The 13,070-nt window shown below is 36.9% G+C and overlaps 1 protein-coding gene and 1 non-coding gene across 2 annotated transcripts; one reads left to right on the top strand and one right to left on the bottom strand.

The window, feature by feature from the left end:
• Positions 1 to 1,570: 1,570 nt before the first annotated feature.
• Positions 1,571 to 1,642, bottom strand: LOC125175875 (small nucleolar RNA SNORD57). The gene has a single exon (XR_007156037.1). It is a non-coding gene; the product is annotated as a small nucleolar RNA SNORD57 (small nucleolar RNA).
• An 8,615-nt stretch (positions 1,643 to 10,257) lies between these two features.
• LOC125175335 (olfactory receptor 5H2-like) lies at positions 10,258 to 11,187 on the top strand. Its single transcript, XM_047875799.1, has one exon. It carries the CDS (start codon positions 10,258 to 10,260, stop codon positions 11,185 to 11,187), a length of 930 nt encoding a protein of 309 aa, XP_047731755.1.
• Positions 11,188 to 13,070: the final 1,883 nt, after the last annotated feature.

The following is a 13,070-nucleotide window of genomic DNA, read 5'->3' as shown; positions in this document are numbered from 1 at the left end:
TTAGTCCCAATAGTTCATTTATGCTTTTGTTTCCCTTGCCTTCAGCAACGAGTCTAGTAAGTTGCTATAGACAAAGTCAAAGGGGTTGCTGCCTATGTCCTCCTCTAGGATTTGGTGGTTTCCTGTTTCACAGGTAGGTCTTTCATCCATTTGGAATTTATTTTTGTGTATGGTGTAAGAAAATGGTCCAGTTTCATACTTCTGCATGTTGTTGTCCAGTTTCCCCAACAGCATTTGTTTAAGAGACTGTCTTTTGTCCATTGGCTATTCTTTCCTGTTTTGTCAAAGATTAGTTCACTATATAGTAGTGGTTCCATTTCTAGGTTTTGTTTTCTGTTCCATTGATCTATCTGTCTGTTTCTGTGTCAGTGCCATATTGTCATGATGACAATAGCTTTGTAATATAGCTTGAAATCTGGAATCATGATGCCTCCAAATCTGTTGTTCTTTTTCAGAAGTGCTTTGGCTATGTGGGGTCTTTTGTGGTTTCATACAAATTTTTGGATTGGTTTTTCTAGTTCTGTGAAAAATGCTGGTGGTATTTTGAAAAGGAATGCATTACATGTGCAGATGCTTTGGGTAGTATAGACATATTAACAATATTTGTTCTTCCAATCCATGAGTATGGAATGTTTTTCGACTTCTTGTGTCCTCTTCAATTCCTTTCATAAGTTTTCTATAGTTTTCAGAGCATATATCTTTTATTGCTTTAGTTTTATTCCTAGGGGTTTTACTATTTTTGGTACAATCGCCAAATGGGACTGATTCTTTGATTCTTTTTCTGCCGCTTCACTACTGGTGTATAGAAATACAACAGATTTCTGCATGTTTATTTTACATTCTGCGACTTTGATGAATTCATGTAATAGTTCTAGAAATTGTTTCGTGGAGTCTTCTGAATTTTTTACATAGAATATCATGTCATTTGCAAACAGTGAAAGTCTGAATTCTTCCTTGCTGATTTGGATGTTTTTTTCTTTCTTTTTGTTCTCTGATAGCTGAGGCTAGGACTTCCAATACTATGTTAAATAGTAATGGTGAGAGTGGACATCCTTGCCTTTTTCCTGACCATATGGGAAAGGCTCTCAGTTTTTCCCCATTGAGGATGATATTAGCTGTGGATCTTTCTTAGATGACCTTTGTGATGCTGAGGTATGTTCCCTCTAAACCTACTTTGTTGAGGGCTTTTATTAAGGATTGATGCTGTATTTTGCCAAATGCTTTTTCAGCATCTATTGAGAGAATCGTCCACTGCTCCTTCCACCCTGACTCCCTTATGACACCGGTGTTCCTGGCTCCAGCATCTCTCCCTCCCTCCCTCCATCTCTCTCTCCCCCCATCCAGACCTTCACCCAGATCTGGTCCCTCCCATCTCTCCAGGGTACAGGGAAGGAGAGATAGTTGACTTGGGTGATCAGAACACCCACAGCGCTTCTTCCTTTGGCTGCAGTAAGGTTGTTTTTCAGATCCTTTTATTTCGTCCTCTAATTTGTCAACTCACCAGGTAAACAGCTCATGGTGAAACACGATGTTCTAGTCGATGGCTGTTTGGCCCAGGTGTTGTATCACTGGATCAGGCTCATTAAATCAGTTTTTTTGCCTCCCCTCTACAAAGTCAGGCTAAGCCAGTTCATCACCTCCAACAGCCAGCTTTGGTCCTCCCCCGAATGGGCGGCATAGATTGCTCACCTAATGTTGCATGGAAGAAGCCGGACACACAGGATTATCTGCCATGTGATTCCACATGGGACATAGAGTCCCAAAGCAGGCAAAATGAACCTATGATGCCAGAAAACAGGAAAGGGTTTTTCCTCTTTATTAATAAAGAATTAATAAATTATTTTATTAACAAATCACATAAAACAATTTCTGAAACACCTGGTTTGTTTCTCTCTCTCGTGCTCTGGAAGTGGGTTTCCCAGGGCCAGCCCCAGGGAGAGAGTGTCCTGGCCCTAATATGCTGTCCTCCTATGAGCACTCTCCACTTTCCAGTCTTCATGCCTTCGCTCATGTCGTGTTCTCTGTTTTCTCATGTGAACAAAGGAATTCTATCTTCCTGTTGATTTTTGTCTCCTGTAAGTCTTTAATTCAGACACAAAGCACGGGCCAGAGTACGGGGCTCAAAGACCATCATGCACGTGCACTTCGTGCAGGGCACGGCGAGAAATCTGCAGAGACATCATCATTAAATTGCTCAAATCCACTGAAAAATATTAAATCTCCAAAGCAGCCAGAGGAAAAAGACATGGTCCATACCCTCGTCTGCTGTCTCAGCTTCAATCTCCTCTCAGCAGAATCCGTTCTCCATCTGGGAAACCTCGCACGGGTCCCAGAATTGTCTGAGGACCGAGCTGCAGTGTGATACCCCAACAACATTTACTTCACTGTACCAGTCAGGGTCCCAGCAGGAGACAGAAATGACACACCTTATCTGAACAGAAAGAATTAACACTTGCCACACATTATCTCATTTAATTGTCTTCCCCACAGCCCTGTGAGGAAGGAGTTATTTCCCCATTTCACAAGGCTCCAAGCACCTAGGGATAACATGTGAGGAAAGCCTGCCCCAGAGCAAAGCCAACAGAAAGAAAAGCAGTGTTAAGATGAAGAGAAAGCACTTGAATTCCTTGTCCGGCTGACATGCCAGGTTGGTTCCTTTAATCTTTCTGAAAAATTATAGTTTCCACACGATACAAACTACACCGGATCGCTGAAAAACTGGGGAAGACTTTCTCTATCTTTAGAGTTTTTGGAGCCTCCTTCTCTCATGAGATCATCAGAGTTTGCAACCTCTAAGACTTTCAGAGCTTGAAGTGTACACGCCCCACTCTTCTAGGAACCTCAAAGAAGAGCAATCAATCATTCCTCTTGTGTCCTTGGTTTTCATCAGAACCCTGTGTTCACTCTGCCTGTGTCTGAGCTTTTTTTCTCATGCACTTGACTGAGCTTCAAAACTCCAAATTTAAGGGACTCCTGAAGTGCAGACCTGTGCTATTCCTCTTGAGTAGAGTCTCACCACACTTTTACCATTTTCCAGCCTGTGCAAAGTAATTGGTCACACAACCCCACAGCAGTTGGAAGTTTACAGTGCAACAGAGAAGAATGCCAGCACCCCAGCTTGCTTCCTCAGTAGGAGTCCCTGCTCCTATGCCTGGGAACAGTGTAGCATGTTGGCACCATCCATTCTTCTTGTGACCCAGGGGATCCTCAGACCATGCTGTCAGTCCTGGGATTCCACCCTACTTTGCCAGCTAAGCATGTTTAAGCCAGGCACATCCCCCTTCTAAAAATTCAGATTTTGTACTCTGCTGTTTATACTACTTTGCAGTAGCCCTCAGTAAGCAGCCTCCCTCCCCGTGGCTGTATCCATAGGCTTATCTCCCTCAACTCAACTCTCTGAACTTCCAAAAGTGGTCACTTTTCTAATTCTAGACTTACAATTTTTGTTCTCTCAGATCTACAATTGATTTCTTGGGTGTTCAGAATGATTTGATAACTATCTAGCTGTGTTCAAGGGAGGAGACAAGCTTAGGATCCACCTTATCCTCTGTCAAATAACTCCTTCTCTGTTATTTTTTGCTGCTTTATAATATTCTCATCATTCTGATATTTCTATAAATTATATAAGTTTTTGCTCACTCATACAATGTTACAATTCAAAGACTGGTATATTGGTAATATCAACAACTGGTGTGTGTTTCTTCTGTAATCATAAGGATTTGTTTCCATTCCTGAGCTTTTCTTTGAATGAAAACGCTGGCATCAATCCGTGAGTATATGACTGTGGAATATACACTGTCTGGTCCTACTTTAGGTTGGGTATGTGCAGACAAGCTTTGGGGGTCTCAGAAACAGACTTCCTGTGCAGCCTTCTCTCATACATGTTTCATCTACACAGTCCCCTGCTCTGATGTGTCTTTCATTAAACTTCCAACTACTTTATCCCCTCCAGAAATTCCCTAAAATCTCCTGTTCCCATTCTGAAACCATTATGTGTTTCCATTCTCATTTCTGTTACACATTTTTTTTTATTTTTGTACATCATTTTTCTCATTTCGGTGTCATGTTGGGAAAGACCTAAAATACACATCTCTGCAAAGCTCACATTTTAGACAAGATGTTCTGCAAAGTTTTAAAAAGTAAACTATGAAGTTACATTATGTATTATTTAATGAATATTTATAGGTAAAAGATGATAGCACAATGCTAAGTTAATCCAGTTGTCTGGACCACTCCTGAATATGGATTAAACTACACTTTGAAAATAATAATAAAATAATAATAATATAATATAATAATTAATATAATATAATAATATAAATACCCTTTATTAGGAACATATTAATTTAAAGAATTTATAGATTCTCACTCTTGTACGTGTTTATAAATTTTTTCTCATCATTTTATAATACCTAGCTAATAAAGTCACTGACAATATTATCCTAGACTGTGCTCAAAGAATCAATGTTTACGTAGGTAAAAACAAACACCAATCAAATCTAGAACAGTATTTCTCAATCTGAGTTGTGGACTAGTTAGGGTAGAATCTTGGTAAGAAATATATTATGTATATGTGAACAACTCTTTAGTCTAGACTTTCTTTTTATTGTTGTTTCTCTGTCAAAATAGTGTTTGCAGTCTTTAGTGGCTTCAGAATAAGTTGAGGGCTTATGGGAACAAAATTTGATGGGTCCCATTAATAGAGTTTCTTCTTAAGGAAGTTTATGCTGTGAGTTGGACCACACTAGATAAGTATTCTTTCAAATAATTAAGTGAAGTAAATTTTTAAAAATAAAGATGTTGGAGCTGGAAAACAGAGACACATCCTCTGTTCCTTACTTAAACGGCACTATGCAAACATGTACAGAATTCCATTCTCAGTTTTGTACCTTCCTCCCATATTTAGGCAGCTGGATACAGGTTTCAATGGGGCATTTGTTCCAAAGGATGAAGTATTGTGGATAACTTTATAACTTTTTCTTGAAAACATAATTGACAGTGATGACAGGCAATTAAAAGCCCATTGCCTCATGTCAATGAGGTTAATTCCAGGGATACCGGTTTAATAGAGAATGTAATTGTCAAGCTGGTTAAGTTTTGAACCATCCTTCTCAATGACATTTTATATACAAAATAATAGTCATGATGTAATAATGCAATATCTCTTCTGAGAATGTACCTTCTAAGTCAGACTTATTTGAGGACAACGGTTAACAGTTGCATCATATTTACCTCTATTTTGCAAAATAAAGAAAAAAGTTCATGAAGTGTATAGTTATTATTGGTATTACTCAGAGTTGTCCAGAGTACAGAACCAATAAGGTACGTATATCTTATCTATATCTGAAGACTTTATTATAAGATAGTGGATCACATGAATATGAAACCTGAGAAGTCCCATGATTTTCTGTCTGCAAGGCTGAGAGCCAGGAAAGACAATGCTCTAGTTCTAAAATGTGAGAATAGGAGAACCTATGGATAATATAGATTACATCAAGTCTGAAGTACTGAGAACGGAGGTAGATATCACAGATCACCCAGTTGGGCAGAGTGAATTCAACTTTCCTCTGCCTTTCTGTTCCATTCAGCCCCACAATGGATCACATGATGCCCACCAGCATCAGGGAGTGCCATCAACTTTACTCAGTCCACTGATGTGATACCAATCTCTTCTGGACACACCCTCATGCATACAACTAGAAATAATATTTAATCAGTTATCTAGACATCCTGTGGACTGGTCATGTTGGCACATACAACAAACTGTGTCACAAGTCCACCCACTGTCAACCTGGCACCCACACACAATTTCTTAAACCATACTTAAACTCCAAGTAAGGACAATAGCAAAGTCATAATTCCACCTAACATAATTTAACTATGCTGCGTAAAACTGAAAATGCACTAACCCCTTCTCTAGAAAATGAGTTAAAATCCTTGAGTGATGCTTACTCTTTTCTTTGATATCTGGTAACTTAAACACTATGGTGTCAAATTAACAATAATTAATTACCATGATATAAATTCAATACATTTTATTTTACAGGATAAGAGAATATGAGTGAAAAGAAAGCAAAAATGTTTGTTACATATACATGTACACAGATATAAATAGACAAAGGTGTTGGTATGTAAACATGCACAGACACACATACACAAATATATTCTGAGAAGTAAGTATTTACGGCAATTACACTTCTCATTTCTGTAACTAGTCATGTAGTCATAGCTGGTGTTCACAATTATCTCTTCCACTATCCATTCCACAATCCCTTATTCTATAGCAAACAACTCATTGATTAAACTTATTTATCTTTATTCCTTAAGTGTCTGGCTATTAGAAATGCCAACTGGATTGGTTTGTTGAAGTTTTCCATCGGCCTTAATTACAGGGAATGGCACTACTAAAGAACAACCTACTTGTCCTCATCTTCACTGTGGAAAAGTAGTCCAATTTCTCAGTGGTCTCACCAGCCAGCAGAGTAACTCCCTTCTTTACATGATGATTCAGAAGAAGGGGGAACACAAAGTGGCCCAGTGCCAGTCTTAACTTCTTACTTAACAGAATCATTGTTGTCTGTGTTAGTGGAAGCATTCCTTCCTCTGGCTCTAAGACCTTTATATTAGCAGAGCATAAAGGCATAAGAAGACTTGCAAAAATTATGCTAGTGTGTTGTTAGTGGTAATAGCGAGTGCTACCATTCCAATTTTTACTATGTGATTCCTGGACTCATGAATTTTAGCTATGGGACTGTACTATGTATTTGACATTGATTCAGAAAATATACAGGCTTCTGGAGAGTCTTGCTGAACTATGCATGTAATGCCATCTAGGTGGTGCAGTAACTGACTTTCAAAAGATGATTCCATCATTCTAGCAAGCTACCTGTATCAGGATGGTGGGGAAAATAGTAAGATGAGGTAATTTATTATCAGGGGGACATTGCCACACTGTATTTGCTATGAAGTCAGTTGCTTAATTAGAAGCAATGGGCATGGAATATCACGACAGTCGATAAGGAATTCTGTAAGTCCACAGATAAGTCTTTGATAGAACCATTTTACTCAGCACTGCAAATCTATTTTTTTTTGTTTCTTCAATTTTCTAGCTCTGAGATCATCTAGACCCTCCAATGATGGAAAGCCATGTCCAGAGGCATCACATTTTCAGACATGAAGACTCTTGGCCTCACTCCTGACCTATTGAGGCAAAATCTGCATTTTCAGAACACACACACACACACACACACACACACACACACACACACACACACACACGATTCGACTGTATTACAGTCTGAAAAGTACTGATATATGCCACATCCCACTGTGGTCCTTTATTTCATTCTCCTTTTGCTCTTTGACCTTTCCCTAGTAAAATTTCTCATGTATTTTCACATTAAAGTGGGAAGTTATATGTAGGTCTGGAATCTCAGCTGTATTTTGCATGAACAATTTTGTTTGGAGTTAGCTCTTGAAGGGAATCCAGAACTTTAGCCTTATTAAAATCATGTGTGAAGACTATACTAATCAAAGCACTCTTAACATCCAAATTTATAGAGAAATTGAAGTTTGCATAAACCTGTCATAAGTGTCATCTGTGGTAGAAAACAGTAGCATAAAGTGTAATTTCAACTGTTAAAATTAGAACTGTATACAATGACTTGATGTTTATGATTTCGGAGTCTGTAATGCCCTATGGGACACCTGGACTTCTCATCCAAATTCAAATCTACAATGCCCCCAGAAGAATAGTTTAACTTTGTCCTAAAGGGAATCCTTGGTTGCTATTAAGGGAATTTTAGTTCTTCACTCCTTTCTCTTCTGGCAAAAGCACACAGCCCTACAATTGGTTGACTCTTGTACTCAAGGCAAATTAATATAAACAACATTTTCCTGAACTTGGTAATTGAAGTCTCTTAAATGAATCAGTGTTCCTACCTATGTTTTGTCATTCCAGTGCTACTATATTTTTTTCTACTTTAGAAAGCATCTGCCATTTCTTAAAGGATGTGGGTAAGAGAGAAATGAATTCTATAACATTCATTATTCTTTATATAAAAATTCAAAATACTGAATAATTTTTAAAAATTTTTTACATTTATTTATTTTTGAGAGACAGAGAGAAACAGAGCACAAGTGGGGCAGGGGCAGAGAGAGAGGGAGACACAGATTCCAAAGCAGGCTCCAGGTTCTGAGCTGTCAGCACAGAGCCCCATACGGGGCTCAAACCCATAGACTGTGAGATCATGACCTGAGCTGAAGTTGGACGCCCAACTGACTGAGCCACCCAGGCACCCCAATATATGATAATTTCACATTAATTTACCAGATGCCAAAATGGCAGACAAAAAAATGTAAAACTCTTAGCTATCTGTATATTTATTTTTGTGACTAAATCTGGATAAGCACAATACTTGTAAAACTGGAATTTGTATCTTAACATAATTTATTGACTTTCTAATATAAATATAATGACTTTAAAAATTTTGGTGAACTAGAATGTTAAATAATTTCAACTGACTTTCAATATCAGGTCATGTTTACTACATAAGAAAATGTTTCTGTTTATCCTGATTAAATGATCTATTCTTTGGATCACATTCTGTGATTTAAGTTTTAAGGTAAGTCATATACATATTAACTCCTCTAAACTTTCTCCCACTCCTGACAATTTCATTGAGTATTTAAAAATATATATATAGCAGGAGATTTATAGAAAATTCCCCTCCACTGCTCTTCCTACTTTATGCTTAAAAGGTACACAACACAAATTAAATTTGAGAATGTTCACTTATCTAATGATTTGAGATTTCACTTAAGGGAATCCATTCTATATAAAAATATACTTAACAACTGGAATTTTGGCATTGGTTATTGGTTATTTATGTCTTCTGTACTAGGTTCCAGAGTTTGGCTCAATTTTATTCTGCTGAAAAAACTTATAGAAAAAAGTACTCCAAGTAAAACCAGCAGAATTTCTAGAGAAAGTCAGTGGGTGAGTCTAACTATTCAAACTTAGATCAAGTCCTGAGCTAGGTATTATGAGGATGGGAAACTAAATTTCTGGCTCTTTTGACTTCTATAGTGGTAGTGTTTGACTGATACCAAGACTCATGTGGTAAAAAGACTCAGTTTTAGCTACCTGAAAGTGATGTGTATCTACTTTATAACCTCTTTAATATATTTCTCAAGTTTCTTTCCATGTCCTCCTTCTTTTTACTTTATCTACTCTTCAGTGGATAGGTCATCTGTAAGTATGCCTTCAGCTACCCAAATGACACCCAAACAATTGTTTCTATTAAGCTTTAGTAGACTCATACTACTAAGTAAGGATATTCAGAGGGCTCTTTCTCCACAAACAGGCCAACTGAGTTGTTCAAACTCAAGTTTAATGACCATCTACCTGGTCATCACGTGTCTACTCTCTCCTTCACATCTAGTATGTCACTGAGTCCTAGGGACTACATTCTAATTTATTTTTATCTCTTTGTCCTCCTCATCATTGCCAGTATTACATTACACACAAACTAAGAACTTTACATACACTTGAATCAACTAGAAGGGATTTTTTTTACATGTAGATTATCAGACTTCATTCTTTACCCACCAAGTCAATACAATGAGTAATACCCCGCAATGTATTTTGTACAAGAAGTTCCTCAGAAAATTCTGATGTGTAATCTGGTGAGAGTCACTGAATAACAACAGTAAGAGCTTCCTAATTAGTATTCCTGACTCTAGTTTCCCCTCCCTGCAGCATATTTTTTACATTACAGAATATTTAATTTAAAAATTAAAAATATCCCTATTGTCTGAGGAATAAAGTTTGACAAGGACTTCCACATGGAATTCAATTAATTTCATCATAATTCAAACTTATTTTCCCTACACCCTCAACCATGTTTCAGACACAGAAACTCAGGTATCCCCATGAATTTAGTAATCATGTTTAGAATGTTTTTCCTTGGGGTCCTTGGGGTCTGTGCTTACAGCTCAGAGCCTGGAGCTCCTTGTTTCTAAATCTGTTAATTCCTGTACATTTTTTTGAACTGAAATCATTTCATTTTCCATTACCTCAATTCCCTAAATTACTTTTCATATATTATAGCAATAGTAGTAAATAAAATTAAATGCATTCTGGTTAGTGTATGGTTTTATTTCAACTACTTTCTTCCAGTTTTCTTTTAATACAATCTTAGTGAATGTTCTTTTTACATTTATGGCATTTCATTTCAGGGGTCATCCAGTAACAATATGGATACTAAGAATGCAACAATGTTGACAAAATTTGTTCTCACAGGAATCACATATCAACCAGAGTGGCAAATCCCTCTGTTTCTGATGTTCTTGGTGATATACATGATCACTATTGTGGGAAACCTTGGACTAACTGCTCTCATCTACAATGACCCCCACCTTCACATTCCCATGTACTTTCTCCTTGGGAGTTTAGCCTTTGTGGATGCTTGGATATCATCTACAGTGACCCCAAAGATGCTGGTCAACTTCCTAGCCAAGAGTAAGATGATAACTCTTTCTGAATGTGTGACACAATTGTTTTCCTTTGCATTTGGTGCCACCACAGAATGTTTTCTCTTGGCAACAATGGCATATGATCGCTATGTAGCCATATGCAAACCATTACTTTATCCGGTAATTATGACCTATAGACTTTGCATCTGGCTGTTAGTTTCATCATTTGTAAGTGGATTTATTCATTCTGTAGTTCATATAGGTTTTTTATTTAGATTAACCTTTTGTAATTCTAACATAATATATCATTTTTACTGTGACATCATGCCATTGTTTAAGATTTCCTGTACTGATCCTTCAATTAATATTCTGATGATTTTTATTTTCTCTGGGTCAATACAGGTATTTACCATTCTGATTGTTCTGGTTTCTTATACACTTATTCTTTTTATGATCTTAAAAAAGAAGTCTCTGCAAGGCATAAAAAAAGCCTTCTCCACCTGTGGAGCCCATCTCTTATCTGTTTCTTTATACTATGGCCCTCTTCTATTCATGTATGTGCACCCAGGATCCGCACAATCACATGATCAGGATATGATGGACTCTCTATTTTACACTGTCATAATTCCTTTGTTAAATCCAATTATCTATAGTCTAAGAAATAAAAAAGTCATAGATTCACTAAGAAAAATGTTAAAAAGAAATGTTTAGATCTCATATTATTATCTATTTTTTATTAAAACCATCACAAAATTATGCAGATTAGATGTGGCTCTGTATGGGTTAGTATGCAAAGGCTTTGCAATTGTAATTGCCTAGTGTTTAATGGTTTATTAAACGTGTTCATTTCATGCTAGAATAACTGAAACATAAGACAAAAATATTTTATACTGTATTGTATACTATACTCTTTATTATAGTTTCATAAAATCATTAAGTACTATAATCATATAGTTTTTCTGAATAGGTCTTCATTATGATGATTTGATACTTATGCAGCCATATAGCCTGGAGGCTTATCTACATTTAACTCTAGAGTGGAGGCAGGTTTGTGTTTGAACAGAGACAAATCCCAGAAATTCTGCTAGCCATCAAAAGATCTTTCATTCCACTTTATTTGGGGCATGATGAATTTCACTTCATGTGGGGATTCAACTCTCATATCACTGAGGGATCAAAAGAAACAGGGGAGCAATGAGGAAAATATGAGAAGGGAGTTAAAACAGGGAAGGTCGAGCCAAGTTGTAAGAGATGCTCTTAGCCTAGGTTGCACCTATGAGAAACTGGATGGGGGGATTTGCCTCTCACTGTCTAGGATGCTTTCTATAGGCCCTTTCTAGCTGTGTTTGTATGTTGCAGGGTAATCTGAAAAGTTTCACTAATTCATAAAGCTAAGAGAGGAGACTGTAGAATTTAAGTGGGATGGTCATAGAGAAGAAAAGGACATGGTCAATCTTCCTAGAATTTTTTTTAAAGAATGAAGCTATAAGATAAATAAATCAGTAACATGTATTTTTTTTAATGCGTTGTTGACACGTGGGCTTCAAATGCATGTTTCCAAAATTCAGATAACGTTAAGGTAATATGATGTCAGACCACCAACTTGGTGGCTGGGAAAGACAAGAAAATGAACTAGATTTTGGATGTTTTCTGTCTTAAGAGTTTTTAAATATTAGGTTCCTTCTACTCCATACTGAAAGTGTAATAAGTGTCCTATCTTCAAGTCCACTCCTGCTCTTCCTTTCTCAACACTGGAGTTCCATAAACATTCTTACTGATACCACTAAGGCCCTGACCCTGCTTCTGTGTTTTGCAATACTCTGCTTATCTTTTACATCCCATTGATACTATTACTTTTAGAACATAGCCACCAGGTTATTCTTCATAAACAACTCTGATTAAATCATATCCCTTTTCAATAACTTTTAATGGGTTGTCATTATTAACAGATTATATGTAAATACAGTATATATGTATATCTGTATATATACACATGTGTAAGTTTATCTGTTCATGTGTATGTCTAGATTATATATATATTTTCCATATATTTACATCCATTTACTCCTTCTTTCTCTCTCTCTCTCTCTCTCTCTCTCTCTCTCTCTCTCTCTCTAGGTTCCTCACCCTGGTTTACTCACCATGGCATTATTTGAGGTCCTTACAAATAAAACCTTAGTTAACTCTGAAGTCTCTCCCTCTACAATTCTCCCTATTCTCCTGTGTTATACCCCAAAATGAGTTGCAGAAAGCTTTCTAACGACTCTTTACTCTTTCAAGTACACGCTTTTGCTAATACAGTCTCTCAACAGAGAAAGGACACAGACAAATGGTGCCTTTTCTTCAAGATCTATGTCAAATGTTACAGCTTTTATGATGCATTTCCAGATTATCTTGAAGAGAATAGTAATACTCACTTGAAACATTTAGTTTACACATTTGAATCATTTAGCAGTGTATTCTTCTTAGGTCATACTTGGCCTTGTATGATATTTATTTGGGGGCTACAAGCTTTTTAAAATTATTATTATAAATTAGATGTCCTAGTCTATCTTACACACAAGGTCCTAAATAAGTATTTGTAGACTATATGT

This window comes from Prionailurus viverrinus, chromosome C2 (assembly GCF_022837055.1).
Source record: "Prionailurus viverrinus isolate Anna chromosome C2, UM_Priviv_1.0, whole genome shotgun sequence".
Taxonomy (NCBI): Eukaryota; Metazoa; Chordata; class Mammalia; order Carnivora; family Felidae; genus Prionailurus; species Prionailurus viverrinus.
The sequence above is the reverse complement of the archived record's forward strand: the minus strand, read 5'-3'. Positions and strand labels throughout refer to the sequence as shown.

What these genes read in the sequence shown, in the direction of transcription:
- LOC125175335 (XM_047875799.1), top strand. Translation starts at nt 10,258, where the DNA reads ATGGATACTAAGAATGCAACAATGTTGACAAAATTTGTTCTCACAGGA.